We start from the raw sequence: 24307 nt of genomic DNA, 5'->3' as shown, positions 1-24307 counted from the left end.
TCAGCTGAAGTTCCTCCATTGTAGGCTCTCCCACCTTTCATGTTGATGAGGCGACTTGTTGCATAGCAACGTAGGAACACTATCAAGGAAGTGAAAGATTTCCAACCAAGAACTACCTCAGCGTCGTGTCGTACTACTCAACAAGAAATCCTGCGAATTTTGCAGCTTGTGCAGCATACGGTTATTCCCGAAGCCGTGATTTTGTTATTTAAACTGCGTGCAGTTAAACCATTTAGCTGAGTTAGTTTATGAAAGTTAACAGTTGTTAAGTCTCACGTTACATAAATGAGGAATTTGGAGGGTAAGGGAAAGACCGAATTCATGGCTGACTGTCAATGGCGCTGCAAAGATGAAGATTCTGGGCTTAGCTGTGGAAACTGCCAGTCTTGTGTGCTTTCTTCAAAAGTCCTGCAGACAATTTACTGGTTTTCAAAAATAGGGGAATTAACCAAAAGGAAGTTTCTCTCTGGTGTTCTTGCTCGCTGTGAAAACTCTGGCATACTTGAAAACATCAGCAATGTCTTGGAAGTAACCATGGGGAAGGACTTTACTTACGCACGGTCCCGATTAAAACCAGGTCTCTCTGGAGACGCATCCCACTGCAGTTCAAATCGAGCTCTGGACCCCAAGATACTGAAAGATGACATCAGACAGACATGGGACTGGTTCAGTCACAGCTCGAACTGGACCAAGTCGAACTACCTCATGGAAATGTTGTCTCTATGCGACACAGAACTTCTCCACATCCTTGGAAACCTGGTTCATGTTCTGCTAGTTAGAGAAAAAAGAAACCCCCACACTTTTAGATCAGGTGAGGGCGAATTATGTGGTTATTATAGACTTAAGCCTATAATAGCCAGTAATATTTGTTGTTTGCTAAAGTTATTTTGTTAAGATGCTGTTATGCCTCTATTTAATTTTGGCTTAGCCTAATAGATTTTTTAATTCATAATTGACACTGACCCTCACCTATAGGCCTATTACATTCTAACAGCTTTGGGTGGCACTACAGAGGATGAGATCGCCTCGATACCAGAATCACATTATTCATTCAGCTCAGATGGGAATCCGGATCTGGAGCTGCTTATTTGTGCCAGCTCAGTGTATGGGGCTGTGGACCTCCCATTCCGGTGCCAGGCCGATGATGTAATGGAGAGTACTGTGGACACAGGCTGTGGCTCTCTCACCAGTAAGCTGATACAGCAGTGCTTGGGGGGCAGGGTGAGGTCAGGGGGGTGGCTGTGTTCACGCTCAACCCTGGATGTCGATGATGAAACATGTCTTAGCTAAATGCCATTTTGTTATGTTTACTTTTTGAATACTTTTGTGGTCCTGGGTTCTACATGTATGTGCTGTGTGATATTGTAGTCTGCATCGGTCAATTTGTGATGAGTGAGTGAGTGTGTGGATTCACTTCTCTGTATGTGTGTGTGTGTGTGTGTGTGTGTGTGTGTGTGTGTGTGTGTGTGTGCCTGTTTTGCAAACCAACACGAGCAGCAGTGAGTGATGGTGGACATAAGGAGACCAGCTATGCCGGCTATGGGAGCGCGACGTCTGGACGTGACGAGAGAGATGCTAGCGATACAGACTCTGCCTACTCAGACGACCCTGCCCTCACGGTCGTGCCAAAGTCCTCTCGGTCCTTCTCTGGAGTCGGCCGCCACCGCGACTTCATCCGTCAGCTTCCTGTTCACATCACCAAGAGGATTCTGGGTACAAATTCTCTCTCTTGCTCTTTTTCTTCCTGTCTGTCTTTATTTCTATCTATCTATCTGTCTGTCTGTCTGTCTGTTATTTGTTTGTGTGTGTGTGTGTGTGTGTGTTTTCCTGGATCATGACTGTTTGTGTAGGCCACAGTATTGCAGTAATCAAGAGTTTAAGTGGAAGGTTTGATATTATCAACAGAAAAAAAAAAAACAGGACTACTTACAGTAGACTAATTCCCAGGAGCTTTAATTGTCATCACTCTTCAGAGCAACCAGGGCAGGTCACCATGGAGATGGTGACACAATCAGGGTGGGAACAAAACTTGTGTTGACTGTAACAGTCACTCTTACAGTATCCAGGTCACAAGTGGAGTGTCCACCTATATGCATGAGCTTGTCCTCCATCACTAAAGGTTTCATTGTGTTGAAGTCACTAGAGAAGAAAAAAAATACATGACCTTAGCCTTATCAAAATGAAAGTATGCTCGGTGGAGCACACCTCCATTCTGTGCTCTGCAAAACTATTGGCTCTTTCAGCCCAGACATGAGACCGACAGATTAGTGTATTATTGTAAATACAAGGTTATCTCTTTATTTGTTCATAATAACATTATGCTGATGCAGTAGATTGTGTTTCCACAATGGAAGATTAAAGGGGACCTATTCAACATTTTCTACTTAATAACACAGTTTGGAAATCATTGTGATGGTTAAATGTTGTGGCGAGAAAGGCGGCTTTCCCTGCTCCCTCTACCGTCTCCTAGCGGAAAACCAGCCTTGCGAGATCTGCACTAGCATCCCGGCAGTGTCTGAATCAGGAAGTCCTGTGAGAAGCGAGCGAGAACAAGCGAGAAACACAAAATACTTTAAATCCTCTGGTCATACACACGTCCCCTTAAAGCACCAGTTAGCCATGCCGGCTAGTTTTGAGATGGCTTCAATTTTTAGATGTTCATCATGGCTGAGCCAGTGAAAATACCAAAGAGACGGTTGTGAAATATGCACCCCAAAGCTGTTGGGGGAGCTCCGTAGAGAAAAATGCAACAACAAAATTGAGAAATCGACTGGCTCCTGTTGTCATGCATTTGCAAGCATTCTGTAACACCACAGAGCCTATTTGCATTTGTTTTTAAAATGTGTCTTGGGTGATCCGATCACAAGTGGCCAGTTCACAAGTGTAAACAATCACCAACACATCTTAAACTGATCACTCAAACCACTTGCTAAGTTGGTCTGAGACACTTATTGAGACACATATTTTTTAGTAGTGAATTATTCTGTGCTGGGAAAGTCAGCTGTGTGCTATAATTCCACCACTTCTTGGAATAATATTCAATGCACGTTTGCTGATGACACAGCAGTAGTTGGCCTCATTTCAAAGAACAATAAGCAGGCTTACTTGAGTGAAGTAGACAGGTTATCTAACTGGTGCCAGGAAAACAACCACCTCCTGAATGTTACGAAGACCAAGGAGATGTTTATAGATTTCAGGCGTGATCAGCATAAGATTTATCAACCACTGATGATCAATGACTCTCAAGTGGAAAGGGTAGAGAGTTTTAAATATCTTGGAGTCCATATTACTGAAGACCAGACTTGGACCAAGCACATTAATTCACTGGTAAAAAAAGGGTCATCAGCGTCTTTTCCACCTCAGACGCCTCAAGTACTTCAAGCTACCTTAACAACTACTGAAGAACTTTTACAGAACCATTGAAAGTGTTATCACTGGGAGTATAACAGCTTGGTATGGTAATAGCACTGAGCTAGACCGTAAAGCTCTGAAGAGAGTAGTGAGATCAGCCGAACATACCACTAGAAGTGCCCTACCCAACCTACAGGAAATTTACATAAGGAGATGTCAGTCGAGAACAAGGAAAATTATCAGGGATCCCAGTCACCACAACAACTGCCTCTTCTCTATCCTACGGTCTGGGAAACGTTACCGCTGCCTGAAGTCCAACACGGAGAGAATGCGGAAAAGTCCCCCCCCCCCCCAGGCTATCAGGATTCTAAATGAGGATTGTAGCAGGAGCACCAGCATAGCCTAAACACTTTGCACTTTGGACTTTCTTTATTCTTCTCCCTTTTTATATATATATATATCCTTTGCACAGTCTTGGGGTCAGTGGAACAAGCATTTCACTGCATTTATAGGCTACCTGTATAATGCATGTGACAAATAAACATTTGATTTGATTTGATTTGACTGTAAAAATGGACTTTCTACCTTGCTATTAGCAAAGATCCTTAATATACTACTTTATCAACCGTCTCTGCTATTAGTCTATCTTGCACTCTAGAATATTTGGTAAACAGGCTCATAGTGAAACCGAATCTTGGAATTTTACACTGTTATTACATCATGGTTGCCATGACACCATAATGTAACTCTTTAGCACCAGGCTAAAAGTTCCATTTGATACTCAATTCTTATGTGAACTGTAGCTGGAGCTGAATACTGTTGGTGCTTTTTTTTAATAAAAAAGAAAAGAAAACAAAGAACCCATGTCTAAGCTGGCAATGGGCCAGACCCGGTATGATGTAAAGGTGTATGCTATGGTCTCCCACAGGCCTTCTGGATAGCACCTCCCTCCTCAGCTGTCTGAATGTGTCCCAGCACTGGCAATACCTGGCTTTAGAGGTTCAGCACGAAGGCCGTGTGAAAAGGCTGCTGGAGAATAAGGCCATGTCCCTGCAGGTATGTTGTACAAGGGCTTAATTTCTTATATTATTAGATAGAAACACATCTGATCTCTTATTACAAAATAACACACACACACACACACACACATTAAGTGTTACCTCTGTATTTCTCTGTGTGCCTACTCAGGGGAAACCCAAGGTCGTCAATCCTGCCTTTGCCAGGTTCCAGGATGTGCTGGTTGCCGCTAGAGACGATGAGAAGTTCATGTACCTGTCCTCACGAAGTAGGAAGGTAAATGTAGCTAAGAATAGAGATGCGAGAGAACAAGAAGAGGTTTAGTGTGGGTGTGCTGCTATCCTTTGCTCTGGGTGTTCTTTAAAGCCGTCACACACTGACCAAACTGCTGTTTTCTATTATGACGTATCAAAATTGCCCTAGAAAGGGCTAATAGAAAGGGGTCTATTAGAGCGATATGACGGCAACAGTCGCCCTGTCTTTCCACTTTCCGTGTGCGTTACTCCACTCACTTAAATAGATTCTATTCAATTTTTCCGGTCGCCTGTCGTCCCCATCACTGCCCGTGTGTGTAGGCCTTTACCTTGTCCTTTCTTGAAGCTAAGGTATTGGAAGGGGTCGAATCCGTAGCCTATTTATCGAAGTTATTAGGCATTGTACTTATTCAAACAAATAAGTTCATTAGACCAAAGCAACTTTTGAAAATAAGTGTTGAATGAGATCAAGATAACACTGAAGCTTGGTCTCCTGGTTTCAGTGTAGAAAATTAAATGAAACTGTAGTAATTATCCAGAAAAGGCCTTTGTACCACTGGGCCACAGAAGCCACTGCTCAGGCAACCTGACTCATGTAAGCACCTGTTTGTTAGGACTTGTCCATTACAAATCCCCTAGGTAAACACCTAATGTCCACAGGTCCAAACGTAACCCAATCCCCAAGGACGCTGTATGCAGAACAGGCAGCACATTTGACATAAGGCAAACTGATGTCACATTATTTTATGGAAATTACGGCGGACCTTTCCACCAATATGATCAGTCGACTTCCTTCTAAGAACCCTGATTGGTTTGCCAAAACGTCAGTCACCTGCTGAGGGGATGAACCCCTGATTCTGAGTGGACATGTTACGTATAGGAAACAGGAGGCCCTTGGACTCCACTTCTAGCATAAAAGACAGAGCACAGCAGCTCCATCCATCAGTCCATCAGTGTCACCATCTTATGTCCATCTGCAGGACGGGGCGTTTGAGTCCGCCTACACTGGGGTCATTACCAAAACCGTGACAATGGAGGAGCGCAATGTCTTCTGTGGAGTGTACAACATCCTTCTGATGCACAACAGGTCAGTCATGCCCTCCGCAGTTCAACACCTGCTGCCTTTACATTTACATTTAGCCATTTAGCTGACACTTTTATCTACAACGCGGCTTCACTGTTCCTACGCATGCCGCTCCTCTGGTATCATTAATAAAAATCTGTTAGTGATTTGTTTTCCAGGTAATTGCACAAAGAAACCACAAAATGATGCATTTCAGTCACTTCATTTATTCTATTTCATTACTATTTTCAGAATATATTATATTATATTATATTATATTATACATATGATATACTGTGTATATTATATTATATATCCTGTTTTTTCCTGGTTGAGCATCAGTAGTGTTGCAGCCTAGACCTGCCATTGTGAATCCATGGCACTTTGGACAATTGTCTGCCAAATACAAGTCACTTTATTTAACTCCATTTCGCTTGCAGGGAGGACCCGTCGCGGGTGGCCCACTACAGTGGCGGGCAGCTGGTGGTCACGGGGTCCAAGGACCGCGTGGTGCGGCTGGTGGATGTGGTGGCGCAGAGGGAGGTGCCACCGGCCATGCATGGCCACGCCGGGAGCATCCGAGCCGTGCTGCTTTGTGAGGACCGCGGCCTCGTCTTCAGCGCAGGATATGACCTCAGCATCAGGTCCACACTCAGCTGCAAATACCCAGCCTTGACTGACTGTTTAAAAAAAAAGAAAAATATTGGTTCTGTCAGGACCACTTTGTCAAAGACATAGTTGGTAACACTTTACAGTAAGGGTACATTAATTATTATTAATTCACACATGAATTAATTTATGATTTATGCATTACTTCATTCATTTATATCTTATGAATCATCAGGAATTGACATGAATTCAAAGTCTCTCATTCATGACCTCTTGCATGAACAACATATCAACTAAAGCATTAGTTACGTTGGGAACATCATTCTGATTTATGATTTCTTAAGCATGGTCATCATGATTACATGAATTTAAGGTTAATTACTCATGATTTCATCATGTCAGTGGCCCCTTAACTAAAGTGGGAACAATGGCATGTGTTTAGTAAACTGCACAAGTTGTGTTCAAATCGGAATTTGAGTAGTGATGACTACATTTTTGGCAGAAAAATAAATCATTGTGATCATTCTTAATAAAACAAATCATAATGATGTGCCCACCGTACCTAATGCTTACTAGTTGATGTGTTGTTCATGTATGAGGTCACAAATGACAAACTATGAACTCATGTAAATTCCTGATGATTCGTGAGATATTAAGGAATGAAGTAATACATAAATCATGGATTAATTCATGCAACAATTCATGATGATTCATGTACCCTTACCGTAAAGCGTTACCAAATAGTTTTTATTTTGCATTTGGCAGTATGCTCTGTTCTGGGAGCCCCCTGACCTTCTGTGTGCAAAGATAGAAAGCTTAAGGCATAGAGAGCAGCACATATGTGTGTGTGTGTGGTGTGGTGTGGTGTGGTGTGTGGTGGTCACCATAATTTGTAGGTAAATAATAAAAAAAAACAGTTTTGTGCGGCACTTGCGGCAACAGCAACAAAATAAAGCAGCGCTGCATTTCTTTTTCTCTTCCTCAGGTGCTGGAATCTGAAGACGGGCGCTTGCACCGCGCTCTTCAGGGGCCACACGGGCACCATCAACTGCCTGGACCTGCATGGCGACAGACTGGCGTCTGGATCCAAGGACGGCAGGGTCAAAGGTCAGACATCTCATCTGCCATCTCATCTCTCTTCTCTCTCTCTCTCTCCCTCTCTCTCTCTCTCTCTCTCTCTGTGTTTGTGTGAGTGTCAATTAAATGATAGTCTCTAGTATCATTCCTTCTCGCTTCAATATAATGTTCCTTGTAAAAAAATAGACTGTGCAGAAATCTAGTAGTTCTGGAGCTTCAAAGTTGTAGCTTTTAACCCCCTTTCACAAGTGTGCTCTTTCAAAAAACAAGCAGTGGCGAAAACAATAGGATGTATGCATATGATGTAAGGAACTTGCTTCCTATTGAAGAATCTTGTGGTCTACATCTCATTTGGGAGTTTCAGTACCTCTCACCCACTATCCAAATCAGGTCATGTGTTTTAGTTAAATGATCCAGAACCCAGACGAACCTCAGACGAAATTCAGATTTGCAAGTTTGTCTGGGTTCACCCAGGCTACCAGAATACTGTAGTGTCTTTTTTTGCCTGTTTCATAAGAGACTGCAGTAGTGCACTGTTTTTGTGTCCAGCAATCACTGGACTTTTTTTTAACAAAGTTTTAACATGGATAATGAAACTCTGAAATGAAGAGGTGCAGACCACAATCATTTTTTGGCAAAATTAAACCTTCCAGACCACAAGAGACACAAGTGTACTTCTTGAATGTAACACAGGTTCCAGTAAAATGGATTGTACACCAGATGTATCTGTCAGCTTGTGCGTCTCAAGCACATAGCTCTCTTGGGGTCTGAGTGCACTTAAAGCAAAGTACTATGTGTGTGACAGAAGGAGTGTGTTTGTGGTGGTTTTGCTATTGTGGTTTTGCAGTTTGCATGTAGATAGATAGATAGATAGATAGATAGATAGATAGATGGATAGATAGATAGATATACTTTATTGATCCCTAGGGGAAATTCAAGGAAGGAAGGAAGGAATTCAATGGAGATGTGTGTGCATTTGTGTGAGTGTGTGTATATGTGTTTGTTTATCCCTGTGCAGGTCATAGTATATGTGTGCGTGAAAATCAACCATTTTTGAATTATTAACTAAAAATGTGATTTAATTTGATTTGATTTGACCAAATTCATTATAAATAAAAATATCTCATGTACCTGCTCTGACCAGTGTGGAACTTATCGGGCAAGTGTGAGGAGTCGCTGAGGTTTAAACACAACCAGCCTGTCCTGTGTGTGAAGGTGGACAAGTCCTACGTTCTGAGCAGCTGTGCCGAAGGCCTGGTCAAGATGTGGAGTCTGGAGACGGCCTCCATCCTCAAGGTGAGTGGACCACTGCAATTGGCGAGCTGACCAGGAGCAGAATTATGGATTGTTTTTCAGTTTGCATTGACCCAATGTCATAGGTTGATTCAAATTTAATTCTTTATTTTTGTGGTGATATTTAAAACTATATGAACGTATGAATGATCCAAGTGACTGGATATGTTTCTGCGAAATGAAGAAGTGTGTTTGAATGACACACTGACATAATAATGACATAATCATTAGAACAGTGTTAGTAAACATCTAAAACCTTTTCTGTTCCCCCAAACTGTATCAAGCCTGTTCTTTCTGCCCTACGCCTATCTTGCAGCCTCTTATAAGTCCTTCTCTTATATGTTGTGTACTCTGTGTGTGTATGTGTGTGTTGGCGGTTTGTATTGTGGTTGTGTGTAGACTCGTATAAAGTGTGTTGTGTTTTGTCTCTCCCTGTGCGGTAGGTGATAGAGGCCCATAAGGGGCCAGTGGGGTGTCTCTACATGAACGAGTGGCACATCCTGACCGGTGGCACAGATGGGGAGGTCATGGCCTGGAGCGTCAACCCCGACTTCAAGAAGTGTCTCATGACCTACCGCCACCCGATGTGAGTCCCTGTGTTAAGTAGACTTACTGCCCCACTTTGCATGATGTGGGGCATTTCACCTTTTTGATTTGACTTTTAGGCTCTCTGTCTCTCTCTCTTTCTCTCTCTGTCTCTCTGTCTTTCTCTCTCTCCCCATTTGTCTGTCTCTCTCTCTCTCTCAATATCTTGAATTTGAAGCATGCTACAGTGAGTGAAATATAACGTAAAACTCAAATAATAGAAATGTAAATTTTGCATTGTAAAATTCCAAGGTGCGTGTGTGTGTGTGTGTGTGTGTGTGTGTGTGTGTGTGTGTGAAAATGAAACAGGGAGGTTTTGTCACTGACGTGTCAGTACCTGCGGGCGATCACCGGCTGTCGGGATGGAAAGATCCGGATCTTTAACTTTGTCACAGGAGACTGCCTCAAAGTGATCAGGGCCTGTGGTCACAACACTCCAGTCCACTCCATACATGTGGCCGGAAACAAGTGAGTGATTCAACCCCACCCAAACGACCCAAACAACAACCCAAACAACCCAAACAACGACCCAAACGACCCCTAATAGTACAACATCCATCCCTCAGCTTCAAGTTGTAAGGCACACTCAAAACGTGTTTGGCATCTGTTGTGCATGCTTAGTGAGGTTATAATGTATTGTAGTGGTTATTCTTTCCTTGGTCATTCTTTACATTGTTGATCTCATGAGAGGTAGGGTCAGTCATTTTGACACATATCCCATTTTCTGATAGTGTGTGAAGCTGAATGTCTCGTTTTAAATGTCAAGGCCCTCGGAAGTCTACCAATGAAGTATGGAGCTACTTTAAGCCTCGTAAATGGTGTAAAACAGTGATTTATTTGCATGGCTAGGCCGATGCCCGAGGCACCCCCATCAAAAAACTGTTTGTAGCATCGGCTAACTAGCGCCAGATTTCTGAGTGCAGGGGACAAGCCGAGATGAGCTATGAGACATACGTTCACACTCGGTATCATGTTTCAACACACTTTAGGTCAATATCACACCGGAATTCTCCTTTAAGGAGCTGGGCTAGCATGCAGTAGCCAGAAAAGTTTTGGGTTCAGTTCCTGGCCCCAAGTTGCTCTGGGGACAATGTAACAATACCCTTGTAATATAATTGACATATGTAAGTTGCTTTGGAAGTGTCTGCTAAATGAATAAATGTACACTACCGTACTAAAAGTTTGGAGTCACTTAGACATGCCCTTGTTTTCATCATTAATGTTGTAAATGACTGTTGTAAAAAGAAATGACTGATATTTAATGCAATATCTACATAAGTATACAGATGCCCATTATCAGCAACCATTCATTCAATGTCCCTAGGCAAGGCACATTCTGTTTACTAATCTGATATCATCTTAAAAGGCTAACTGAGAAAACATTGGAGAACCCTTTTGCAATTGCAAATTATGTGCAAATGCACATAATGTAATCTGACAACTACTGCTCTGATTAAAAAAAATCAATGCAACTGATCTCAGCTGGTATTCTGTCTATAATGGTTCTGCCGAATACCGAATCCCTTCTTTAAGATTCGGCCGAATACCGAACCGAATACCGAATCCCAGTCATGTCTGTGTTGCATGCATAAACATCACCAAAAACTGTGAAACTGGGGAAAAAATGTAATTTACAAAGCATGATTATTGCAGCATGTGAACTGGTCACATTATAGACAGGATTATTCATGTTTTTTCTGTTCACTTTTTTCATTTACATTATTGGTAGAAATGTATATTAAACTAAATTCATTTTAACCACATTCTGCCTGTGAGCTAAACTATTTCACTTTTTTTTCACATTTCACATCTTTAATGTCATTAGGCTACATTGTATTGGTGGTGTGTAGGTCTTGAGTGCCTGTCACTTTAAGAGCTCTGTGAGTTTCCAAGGAAGGCTGAGGGCCAGATGTACTAATGCTTTTGCGCCCACTTCAGGCGTATGTTTTTCGCAACGTGCGTGTAAAATCATTGCAAGGTATGTACAAACAGGCCGCAAATATGTTAAAGCGCAAACTGCCTGTCGCAGGAGCTGAAAAGGGCACATTGCATTTTTTGTGTCATGCATATGCATTCATGGGAGGATCCAGAGGAAAGTGGGAGTTTAGCGTAAACAGATGGGAGGGGAAGTGTAAATAGCGCCTAATTATGTATTCCACGGTATGTACAAAGACTGCTCGTTCCGCCTTGTAAAAGCAGGTGTTAATCCAGTTTCAATTCAATGCATCAATAAGAGAACCTTTTCAAAGACAACAGAATCGCTATTTAGAACAGGAGTTTTGTAAGTAGTAGGCTACTATCAAAAGCAACCTTAACTTTCGTTGGCCTTTCGAATGTCTTACTTTCACTTTTTTTTTGTCATTCACTTAAACTTTCCTACTTTCCTCTAGATTTGACCAATTTTCCATAGCCTACGTGCACAAGTAGTTTGAGTAAAACTACTGATCTTCATTATCCTTCTGCTTGTTGACATCTTCTCATGTATGGTATTATTTCATGATCGCTAAACGTTTGATTCTTTTTAATGTTGTCATCAGTTAACTTCATTCAACTGCGCTTGTATAGGCTCCGCCGTTCAGTTGTGGACGTTCGTAAATTGCGTTTATGGGCGGAGAAAGGCAGAGAAAGGCGCAGTTTACACTAGTTTGATAAATACGACGGAAACTTGGGTCTGACAGCGTTCACAATCTGCGGTTTGTCCATGATGCTGATAATGCTACGTTCGCAAATGTACGTACATCTGGCCCTGAGTATCATAGTTTTAGGCAACTGATATGTGGATGCAATTTATCATGTTTTCTATGACACTAGTTAAAATAAAGGTTCAAAAACCTAACAACTGAAAGAATATCTATTTTGGGTCATAAGAGATAAGTCTCTCACAATGAATATTTCTATTATTGTGGTGAGTACTAAACAATGGCAGGGAGACATGACGTGAGGTGGATAGTTAGAGTTATCTTGTGTAGCCTATTGCAACGCTGAGTAGGATTCGGTTCGGTTTTAAAACAAGGTTCGGCAGAAACCGAATCCCATCAAAAAGCTTAAGATTCGGCCGAATCTGAAACCGAACTTTGGATTCGGTGCACCCCTAGTAATGACAGATATTTCAGTTGTGTTGTGTAATGTTTAACCTTTCACCATTGAACTTTGACCTCTCCTCAGCATGGTGGTGGACACGGATGCCGGGATATTCCTTCTCCAGTTCGCCAAGGTGCGCTGGGACTACATGTCGTCGTCCGAGTGCGAGGCGCAGGAGGAGCCTAGCGTTTTTGCCGAGGAGACCGAGGCCGACCTCCGCAAGCACAGCGACACTTATGTGAGGGCCAGGCGCATGGCGGTCATCGGATCGTCCAGTCACAAGCTCTTCCCGCTCGCTGACCAGGGCAACGAGGCCTTCTCACACCACGCACGCAGTCTGTCCGCACTGAGTATGACACACGCCAGGGGTGAGGCCCTCTCTCAGTCACACTCCTTCCTTTACTGGTCACTGGCCACTGCCCACGAGATGGCTTGTTTTTTAGTGACTGATTTTTCTGTGTGTGTGTGTGTGTGTGTGTGTGAACGCTGACTCCCACTCATGCTGGGGGATACTGGTCATAAGATTACATATTTTTGATTGATTGATTGATTGATTCACTGATTGGTTGGTTGATTAAGTAATTGATTGATTAATGTGTGTGTGTGTGTGTGTGTGTGTGTGTGTGTGTGTGTGTGTTTCCACAGAGGTCCAGCAGGAGTGGATGAGGCTGTTTGCATGGACCCCCCGGCAGCCTTACAGGCACAACCGTGCCTACATCGACCTGCAGCAGCCCGAGTTCATGCCCAAGGGCCCGTCTGCCCTGTCCTCTTCCAGCGGACACGGCCACAACGCCAGTCATGCGCCCAGCACTGCCACCAGTGACCTGGGTAAGGCACCTAGCACTGCTACCAGTGACCTGGATAAGGCAGCTAGCACTGCCACCAGTGACCTGGGTAAGGCACCTAGCACTGCCACCAGTGACCTGGGTAAGGCACCTAGCACCGCCACCAGTGACCTGGGTAAGGCACCTAGCACCGCCACCAGTGACCTGGGTAAGGCACCTAGCACTGCCACCAGTGACCTGGGTAAGGCAGCTAGCACTGCCACCAGTGACCTGGGTAAGGGTGCCTGACCATTGGGCGGCTGTTGTGAGTCCATGCCACTGGACAAAAGTGTCTGCTACCGATACCTGTCAGTTTGCTTTTACTTTACTTTACTATAAGAAAGAAATTAATGAGGATGAAAGCAACCTGAACCTAGAAAGACAGCATTAGGTCTCACTTTAGGACAGTCTATCAGTGTACCATCACTGTATCATTTTAGTGTGTCATAGTTTCAGGGAAATGTAAATATTGGTATGTTGAAAGACACATATTATTTTTAAACTGTTTGTGTTCTCCCAGGTCGAGAGCAGAGTTTGACGAGTTCGGAGCTGAGCCGCAGCGAGAAAGCTCTGCTGCACCGTGTCCAGACCCGCGGTCTGCACCAGCCCGTGACGCCCGAGCGCATGCTGCTGACCCTGGGCTCCTCCTCACAGCTGTGCCCCCTGGCCGAGCCGCTCCGCGCCAACCTGGAGTGCAATGCCCGCGTTCGTGACGCCTGGGGCTCCAAGCCGCCGCCATCGCCCCCCAAAGATGACCTCTGCCGCCGCCCCGACACCACTCCCCCCCCACCGACCGCGGCCTCTCCGTCAACGCACATGCACAAGGCCCCTTCTCCGCCGCTCCTGGTGGAGGGACGCCTGCAGCCTAACACCCCGAGGCTGCCACAGCAGTCTCTCTACAAGCACACCAACGTCATCTACACACCTCTGATGCACCTGGCCTCGGAACCGGACCCAAACCCAAACCCAAACCCAGTCCCGAGCTGGGGAACGAGGTGCCAACAAGCACGGAGCAAGCAGGTGCGTTCCTGTGTGACCTCACCCGTAAGGGCTAGCTCAGAGTTCAGAGGTCGAAGCCCCACACCTCAGCAGCATCAGCGCAAGAGACCCCAGACCGCTGGAACTGGAGGAGCCGCCTCTCGCAAGGTCTGTGGGCTTTTATTGGGCTCGAGTCTACAAAGCCTTTAAACCACACTCAGGCAGGACCAAGACATAGCAAAGCCTTTAAAGCACACTCAGGCAGGACCAAGACATAGCAAAGCCTTTAAAGCACACTCAGGCAGGACCAAGACATAGCAAAGCCTTTAAAGCATTCTCAGAGAGGACCAAGACATACAGTATACCTATATACATATAGGTAACCGCAGACATATAGCACATCATGCACTTCAGACATATAGCACAGACATCATGTACTTCAGATGTATAGCACATCATGCACTTCAGACGTATAGCACAGACATCATGTCAAAGTCAAAGTCAAAGTCAGCTTTATTGTCAATTTCTTCACATGTTCCAGACATACAAAGAGATCGAAATTACGTTTCTCACTATCCCACGGTGAAGACAAGACATATTTTACCAATTTAAGTCCACAGACAAACATAACATTCAAGTAAACAAAAAAGTAAGTAAATAAGAGGGCACATATAATAATGAAAAAAAATAAGAGCAGCAAAATTTGGTTGAAATTGTGCATAGACAGTCAATAAAATACTAGTGCAAAGTCAGGCCAATAAAAGGCTTGGGTAGTTCTGTTTGACCTAAGAAAGAAAGTGACATAGTGGTGCAAGTTGTGTAAGAGCAGCAGAAGTGTTGTGTTTTCAGGACAACAACAACAAGTTGTAAAGTGTACAAGTGTGCAAGTGGAGTAGTGCAGGCGGCCATTGTGGGTCCAATGTCCAGGATGTTATGTAGCTGAGGGTGGAGGGGGGAGAGGAGGGAGAGAGTTCAGCATCCTTACAGCTTGGTGTATGAAGCTGTTGGTGAGTCTGGTAGTGCGGGAGCGCAGGCTTCTGTACCTCTTCCCAGAGGGCAGTAGATCGAACAGATTGTGAGCGGGGTGACTTGCATCACTCATGTACAGTACTTCAGACATAAAGCACCTCATGCACTTCAGACATATAGCACATCATGCACTTCAGACGTATAGCACATCATGCACTTCAGACGTATAGCACATCATGCTTTTCAGACATAAAGCACCTCATGCACTTCAGACGTATAGCACATCATGCTTTTCAGACGTATAGCACATCATGCACTTCAGACATAAAGCACATTATGGTGTCAACATCATTTTGTCACTACTTCTACTGTGTGTGTGTGTGTGTCTTTGTTTCTGTATACGTGTAAGAGTGTGTGAATTATGTTTAATAGATAAGTTTGTATGTGTCTCTCTGACTCTGTCCACCTCCACCCCCAGGTGATGACCCCCAGTATTCCTCTAGCCCAGGGTGACCCCCCTCACCCCCACCCTCCTCCACCCCACCACATGCCCCTGCGCACCCCCACCGCCCCCTCCTCCCGCTCCGGCAAGCGCCCTGGCCGGCACGTGGAGTTCAAGGCGCCCCTCGCTCGGCCCGGCGGTCACCACAACCCTCTCGCTCCGCCTGGCGGTCACCACAACCCTCTGGACCCGTTCCGCGAGCACGGCGGCTTCCAGCTGCGCACGGACACGCAGCTGGAGGCGTACGTGCGCCAGGAGACGCAGCGGGCGCGCCGGGAGAACGCCCGGGCCAGGGCCGAGGCCCAGAGGCTCCATCCCGGCGGCCACGACCCGCGGCGGAGGAAGATGACCGTGTGGAGGGTCAGGGTGAAGGGGCTTCCCCACGAAGACTTCACGAAGGAGGACCAGGTGTACGCACCAGAACTGGGGCCGGACGTTTACATTTGAAGAGGAGGAAGAGGAGGGTTTGTGTGCTGCGCGGAGAGTGGGATCATGGGAAATGAGAGGAGGAGAGGTGGTGAGACACCGAGAGATACTGGAATGTGTGTGAGAACACATAGCCTTAGAGTTATGCCTATTGTGGCACACACACACAGACACACACAAGCACGCACACACACACATACAGTACACACGCATCCACACTCAGGCACAAACAAAACATCTGTGTTCCAGTCCAGACCTCCAGCTCAACCAGCTCAATCAAAGTCAATTTCTTTTTATATCTTTGCTACTGTAATCTGCACCAGAGTTTCAGGACAAATGTTCCTTTAATCTTTTAGTCTTGAGATTTTCTTGAAATACACTAACTAATAATTGTCTGCACAGCAATTGACCGCAATGAATAAAGCAGTTTATCACACATTTATCAGACAGATTGTATGTTGTGCTACTGGTCAGGGGGTATGCTGCAGTTACAGTAATTTCCCTGTTGATGTTGATGCACCACCATGTGTTTGTAACTATTACTGGTTCACTTTGTTGCCTGTCAGACTTTCTGTAACTGAACTGCTCTTAATCAAATTGTTTTAGTCTTTTTTACATTGTAATACTATAAATTAGAATTAAATAAATTAAATTGTATATTATATTACTGGACAAAGTGACTCTTCATTGCATGTGTAGGTTATAGGCTTTAACCACTAGGTGGCAGGAGAACACCATGAGTTCCCTATGAAGGACTCCTCACCATCAGCTGCAAGGTTTAAAATGTATATAATCTATGATTTTTCTTTATTTAAAAATCTCAAACTACCTCATGCTAAAATGAAAGGCTAGCAAAGGCAGTCTATCTATCCATCTATCTATCTATCTTAAAAAAGCAAGCTAATTATTCTGATATTCTGAAGTATTACACAATGAGAGACATATTTGGTTGATGGACTCATTCATTCATTCATTTGTTTATCCAAAAACATACTATAGCAACATAGCATGTGGAAGAGTGAGCCCCTTATTGAAAATTGTAGAAAACGTCTGTCTTTTAAAGAATATAAGTGGCCCACAGACTCAGAAAGTAGAATCTCTTCCTCTAAAATGTCAACACGAAATAGATGACATACTAGAAAAAGACAAAATAACATACTTTTCTTGGGGGTAATTGTCACACATCAAGGTCAGCCAGGGCTAGTTTTATTTAGAATAGAATAGACCAGTCCTACAATATTGCCCACTATCTCCTTAATTACAGTCATGATGGCAATAGTGACTTCACTCCTGGCAGAACAAACCTGTTTACACAATCACAGGGGTAAACACATTAGGGTTTATCAGCATTTAGTATGCCACTGCTAAATTAATTTGGACAATATAGGCCTCTTAAATGTTGTTGAAAAAGCAAGCCCACCAGAGCTGCAAGCACATTGAATTTAGGTTAGGCTCCGTGAAGCTCTAATTAAAAATATTGGAATGAATTAATTTAATTTGTTCTGCCTAATTAGTGCAGATTTATTAGCAATCCAATCCTATTAACACCACCACTGGAGCAAGACTTTGACTATTCCCTCACGAAGTGAGAGGAGAGACTATGTATGCGTTCCTGTTTGTGTGTGTGCGCATGCATGCGTGTGTGTGTGTGTGTGTGTGTGTGCGTGTGCATGCATGTGTGTGAAAGAGAGTGTTTGTGTGTGTGTGTCTTTTTCTGTCTGTGTATGTGTGTGTGCATGCATGTATATATGTGCGTGGGTGTGTGTGTGTGTGTACAGTATCCCCAGGTGCAACTATCCACCAAAGAAAAGTCAAACCAAATGTAGTATGTCTAATCTTTTGTTGACATTGTAATCCAATTTTCAACAGTCAAGTCACACACAAGACATTGACACACAAGACAAAAGATGCCGGACAGAGCAGCATAGTCGCCAGCATACCCGTGCGTGACCAAGTGACATAAACAATTTCACAAACAATAAAATAAAATAAACAAAAAACAATCTTTGGCATTGCATATTGGTGAGTCTCCTGGTATTTAACATATCAAGGAACAACAGGTGTGCAGCCTGATAATAAAAACTATTAATAACCTATTAATTAATAAGAACTCAATAATGACTTAATAATAGTTGCTTAGAATACGGTTGCGGAATACGGAATACGAACAATATTGCCTTGGCGAGTCCCCTATGAAAGACCAGTCAATATCCACAGTTGGTTCCAGCTCACTGGACACTGAGTTAAGCTCCGTAACCCCATTCGCTTCGGACATCCTGCACTCTGCTCTCTCTGAAATAACCCCACGGGGGGCAATAGAATGGGACCAGTGGTCTGTCCGGCCTGGCCATTGAACCTGCCACCTGCCCCGCTGCTTCCTATTCCCCCCCCCCGCCCGGGGCATCATTACGGACGCGACGGTGGCGTCTGCTTGAAGGGAGGGTCCGTCGGGGGTATCTGACCGACTGACCGACCGAACGCAGGAACAGCTGGACAGCGGCCCTTGAATGGGATTTGGGGGGGGTGAAGGATGTGATGGTGGTGGGTGGGTAGTGGGTGTTGTTGGTGAGAGTGGACGGCCTTCACCTTCGGTCAAGCACTCTTTTCAGGGGCAGTCTGCTGCTAATTTCATTTAATCTGTAGAAAATTGAGGTTGATGGTGCAACCTCCCCAACCCCATACACATCCACACACCCACACACACACACACACACCAGTACCGGTTCCTTTCTGCATAGCCGCTGGCTGTGTCTGAAGTAAGAGAACAATGACAACCCCATCCCCCCCCACCCACCGGACCCCCACTTGAGAGCCTCAGCACCACCCCCAGGTTGTGGTCCTCTCATATGGGGGTTTGGGGGGTCAGTGAAGCGAGGCCGCAGGGGCACAGGGAGCGTGTAATCAAAGCCAAGGTGGACAAGAGGGGGGACAAGTCCTCATGCTTAAGCCCCTTCTGCTGCTCTTGAGAGGAGCCAAGGCTGAGGTCAGGGAGAGTGTGTGAGCGTGTGTGTGTGTATGTGTGAGTGTGTGTGTAAGTGTGTGTGTGTGTGAGAGAGTGTGTCTGTGTGTGTGTGTGTGTGTGAGTGTGTGTGTGTGTGTGTGTGTGAGTGTGTGTGTGTGTGTGTGTGTGTGTGTGTGTGTGTGTAAGTGTGTGTGAGAGTGTGTCTGTGTGTGTGTGTGTGTGTGTGAGTGTGTGTGTGTGTGTGTGTGTGTGTGTGTGTGTGTGTGTGTGTGTGTGTGTAAGTGTGTGTGTGTGTGTGTGTGTAAGTGTGTGTGTGTGTGAGAGTGTGTCTGTGTGTGTGTGTGTGTGTGAGTGTGTGAGTGTGTGTGTGTGTCTGTGTAGAGGGTGGGGCAGGACTCTCAGACAGGCATGGGGGGTGAGGACTTTAGAGAAGCGACCAACCTAAGAAAGGTTTCTGTGACAGAGGAAATGGTTGATAGAGGAGGGGATCACAGAGAAAGAGAGAGGTGTGAGTGTGTGTGTGTGAGTGTGTGTGTGTGTGTGTGTGTGTGTGGGGTGTGTGTGCAGAGAACAATATAATGCAGATCTAAAGAGGACTTTGATATTTTAAATATGTAGCCCCATTGACCTGCTTGATCTGCATTTGACTAGGACTCGGGCCCGGTTTCACAAGGTTGGTCTGTCAAATCAAATCTTACCGTGCTTGATGCCGTTTCGGTAGTGGCAGGTTTGACATTTCCTTGGCAGGTTGGAGAGTCTTTCTTGACTCACAATAAGTGTGTGTGTGTGTGTGTGTAAATGTGTTTGTGTTTATGTGTTTGTGTGTGTGTGTGTGTGTGTGTGTGTCTATGTGTGTGTGTGTGTGTGTGTGTGTGTGTGTGTGTGTGTGTGTCTATGTGTCTATGTGTGTGTGTGTGTGTAGGGGGAAGGGGTTGAATGATCTTGAATTTGCATGGTCCACAGATGCTTGCTGGTACTGCTCTAGGGCAGGTCTGATTCGATCTCCAGCCAAAGGTTCAATAAAATACAGAGTCAACTTCGGTCTCATATGTGAAAACCTATTTAGCCAACGTCCCCTGTGAGATCAGCCCCCAAGTCCACGGAATAAATGGCCCAGTCCCATAAATCTGCTCCTGTAATTATTAGGTTCTCTAAGGGTGCCACGATCTGTCTTTGTGACATCTGATCAAAACGCATTGCTTTAAATGTGACCGTTTCTTTATTTTGTTTACTGGAAAATGTAATACCGTAACTCATTGTCATGTTTTTCCCATTTGTTTCGGTTTTCCGCTGTCCCTATTCATTTGGTGAATAAACACTGACAGACAGGGTTGTTGTTTTTTTCTTTCTCCAAAATGATCGTAATGTCTTTATCGTTTTTTTCTCTCTCTCTCTTTCTCTCCATCTTGGCACATTCACACGTGGTAATCCAGCTGCCGCATTGCAAATTCCCTTGTTTCTGGTGAGCAAGGCACATTTTGAATCACTCAAATTATCCCCTCAAACCATGAGTGCTATAAGTCATAACTCAATTCCCTCCCGTCTTCTTTCGGCTGCTGAGTAAACAGTAACAGACAGGCTTGTTTTTGTTTTTATTTTTTTTCCAGACCGATGATCATAACACCTTAATCTCACTTGTTTTGATCACTCAGGCCTTTTTCCTGACACTGTGTGTGGCAAAGCTCCCGAGTTGCTGCACACATAGTGACTGTCCGAAAGCAAAAATAAACAAATAAATAACAACAAAAAAAAGCTGGGGAAAGCTGATCTCTCTGCATCTCCCAGCGATCTCCAGGCCGTGCTGTGGGTTTGATAACGATCAGCACAGCAGGGTAAGCCAATGCTGGCTGAATGAGGGATTGAAATGAACACATACATACACAAACACACACACACACACACACCCTCACACTCATGTTAACACAGACACACACACCCCCTCACATGCACGCACCCTCACCCACACACACACACACACACAATTCCTAACACACACCCTCACACACAAACACACACAGACACAACCCCATCGGCCTGATTGGCCTCCCACTGCAGAAGCTGAGGCCGATAAGAGGGGAAACCTTATTGCCTGCTGATTGGCCCAGTGGACGGGCAGGTCACGGTGCTGACCGGGTGAGGTCCCTCTCGGAATGCCCTGGGTCCACACGGCGCCCGCCTGATTGGACCAACAGAGTGAAACTTTACTCGGCTTCAAAACCCCCAGATCAAAGTCAGCGTTTATAGATGTGGATGGTTTGTGTATATGTGGCTGTGGTGGTGTGGTCTTTGGGGGAGAATGGAACCCCAAACAGAAGCTCAATCTGGGGCAGATCTAAGCCCTGACCTGGGTGATAGATGTGGACAGATGTCAGACAGAGTGGTAAACACACACACACACACACACACACACACAGACACACACACTCGATGGGTGAACAGACCAAGCATGGTGGTGAAAAGCCCAGTAAGTTTGTGTGGGACCATGGGGGCTTGTGATGTAACAGAAGACTAGTGTTGTATGGCTCTCAGGAGTAGGAAGTAATCAGCTGAAACACTGAAGACATACACACACACACACACACACACACACACACACACACATGCACACACAGTGAAAGTTGATGTGGATAGACTGGATTTGCTGTTATGAATTTAAAAGTTGTAATTCAAGTTTGTGTTCATTAGTCACTGAATAGAAGCTTTTGTGTTGCTGTGTTATCTGCCTCAACCATGCCATGGCTAAACACAATATCACCACCAAACTCAACACGGCGGATAATGCAGTAGTGCATCTCTCCTCTTGGGGGCGCCATTGAACCACACATGGTGTCTCCCCCAATCGCAAGCACCAGTGTACGAGGCAGGGCTCATTTTATGACGGTGGTTTATTGTTCATGCCAGTTATAAATGATTTAGCAGCTCCACATAGTACTGTGTCATTATTTCCACATAAACTTGGCATTTTCCCCTGTCAAGCGTCTTGACATGTCTACCCTCAGCCTAGCAGGTCTGCCGTTAGTGTGTGCCAAGTTCTCTGACAGGGTTGTTCGCATGTTGTGTGGGAACGTGAGTGACAGGTCTTCCCGTCTCTTGCTGTGTTTAGTTGGCGTTGTCCTCCTCCTCCACCTCCTCCACCCCTCCCACATCATTCCTCTAGAAGTCTCTCCTGTCCCGCGCTGTCTTTGGTCTGTCTGTCTACCGGCCTCTTTCTCAGAGTCTTCGCTCTTTTTCTGAGGAGCCTCCCCATCATCATATTCTCACACATATCCTCTCTTCTGTCTTCTCGTTTCTCTTCTCCTCCCTTTTCCTCTCATCTCTTCTCTTCTCCTCTTTTATCCTCTCATCTCTTCTCTTTTCTCTTCTCCTCTCCTCCCCTTTTTTCTCATCTCTTCTCTTCTCCTCTTTTATCCTCTCCTCTCCTCTCTTCTCTTCTCTTTCCTCTTCTCCTCCCCTTTCCTCTCCTCTCATCTCTTCTCCTCTTTTATCCTCTCCTGTCTTTTCTTCTGTCTTCTCTTTTTTCTTCTCCTCTCCTTTCCTCTCCTCTCTTCTCTTTTCTCGTTTCTCTTCTCCTCTCCTCTCTTCTCTCCTCTCTCCTCTTTTCTCCTCTCCTCTCCTTTCCCCTCTTCATTACTGCTCCTTGATCTAGTCATCTATTCTGCTCTCCTCTTCAGTTCTCTCACCAAATAGCTTTCTAATCAAATAGCTCCACGTGGCTGCTACTGTAAAGTTGCCACCTCCATATCCTTTCTTCTACTCGTCTTCCCATTTGTTGCTACAGTGTCAATTCCTTCTTTTTTTCAACCAATCACCCCTACACCCCCCCCCCCCCCCACACACACACACACACACACACACACAAAGAAACATTTGTGATCCCACACAAAACAACAGTTGTTTCACTGGACTTTGTTACACACTTGCAATAAAAATGTCCAGACAAGAGGCGTGTTGTGCTTGGGACACCCCGGCACAAGCTTGAACCCTCATGAACACACAGCCCACAGGGTGGTGGTGGTGGTGTGTGTGTGTGTGTGTGTGTGTGTGTGTGTGTGTGTGTGTTTATTAGGCCTTCATTCATCTAATCAAAACTGTGGAGAATGATGGAGGTCTGGACAGACTGGCTTCCCTCAGGGGGAAGATTGAGCTCCATTGTCAAGGACTTGCACACACACACACACACCACCACCACCACCAGACACGGCTGGGTGACGACGGCGAGTGTCATAATTTCACTGGTTTTCTGAGACATAAATAGGCAGACCGGCGGGGTCAAAGGTCAACTGCATAAAACTTCCTGATTTTCTGGGTGGTGACCATCGACAGGGACAGACAAGGGGGAGGGATGAGGGGGGTGAGCCGAAAACAAGTGGCCAATTCACACAGGAAGGGGTACTGCACACGACCTCTGACCTCAACTTTCCTGCTTGAGCGGCGACAGAGAATTAATGGCGGCGCGGCACAACGGACGGCTTTCTTTCCTCCACCCAGCGTCCGAAACATAAAAGACGGCCCAAACGGCCCCGATGCTGCTGCTGCTGCTGTGGCCGCTGCGCCGGTGTGATTTGATGGCTGTCCAAGGAAACGTTTACACACTTATAAAGCCCTTGGACGTCTTGGTCAGCTGCCAGTCAGCCGAGCATCAAATGAGGGAGAAACAAGCGTCTGGCACATGTCTGCTCCTGTCAGAGAGCGAAATACGCACAGAGGACAAGACCCCCGAAACTTAATCAATACCATACACTCTCTCAAATAATCACCCCATTGTAGTAGGAGCTGGTATGCATTGGGTGCCTAGTCCCTATTCTTTATTCACAGCTTTCTAATTTGCTTCTGGATTCTATGCGGTGTTTTGTTTTTGGACATCATCCAGCCCTGTAATCAGTCTAGAGAGTGCATCATGCATCGGTCACCATGGCATCTGTGGAGATGGATTCTACCTTAGAATAATGACGTGGTCTGTTGACGTGGTCTGATTTTCTCCTCTGTGTCTTGTGACATGGAACAAAGTTGCATGGCACTGCTGTGTGTCTGTGGAGAAGATGTGTCGTATCCTAGGTAACTATCAGCATACGGGGCTGTGCAGAGAGACAGAGAAAGAGAGAGAGAGAGAGAGAGAGAGACATTGTACTCAAACAGTGATGCTAAAAAAGCTCCTTTGAATTTGAATTTCAAAAAGAGAAAGAGAGAGAGAAAAAGAGAGAGATATAGAATAGAGAGAGAGAGAGAGAGAGAGAGAGAGAGAGAGAGAGACTAAGTTTCAGTATGAGGTTGTCTGTATGGCCTTGTGCAAAGCACACGGACACAAACACACACACA

General features: G+C 45.1%; 1 protein-coding gene across 1 annotated transcript; it reads left to right on the top strand.

Annotated features, from left to right (window-relative positions):
- The first annotated feature begins 96 nt into the window (after positions 1-96).
- On the top strand, positions 97-16469 carry fbxw10 (F-box and WD repeat domain containing 10). Its single transcript, XM_042083807.1, has 15 exons — positions 97-811; positions 995-1189; positions 1498-1713; positions 4280-4407; positions 4540-4644; positions 5603-5709; positions 6126-6329; positions 7280-7401; positions 8516-8667; positions 9108-9250; positions 9559-9717; positions 12415-12698; positions 12976-13158; positions 13675-14300; positions 15580-16469. Exons 1-15 carry the CDS (start codon positions 286-288, stop codon positions 16048-16050), a joined length of 3621 nt encoding a protein of 1206 aa, XP_041939741.1. The 5' UTR covers positions 97-285; the 3' UTR covers positions 16051-16469.
- Positions 16470-24307: the final 7838 nt, after the last annotated feature.

This window comes from Alosa sapidissima, chromosome 24 (assembly GCF_018492685.1).
Source record: "Alosa sapidissima isolate fAloSap1 chromosome 24, fAloSap1.pri, whole genome shotgun sequence".
Taxonomy (NCBI): domain Eukaryota; kingdom Metazoa; phylum Chordata; class Actinopteri; order Clupeiformes; family Clupeidae; genus Alosa; species Alosa sapidissima.
This window is presented reverse-complemented; position numbering and strand designations above follow the sequence as displayed.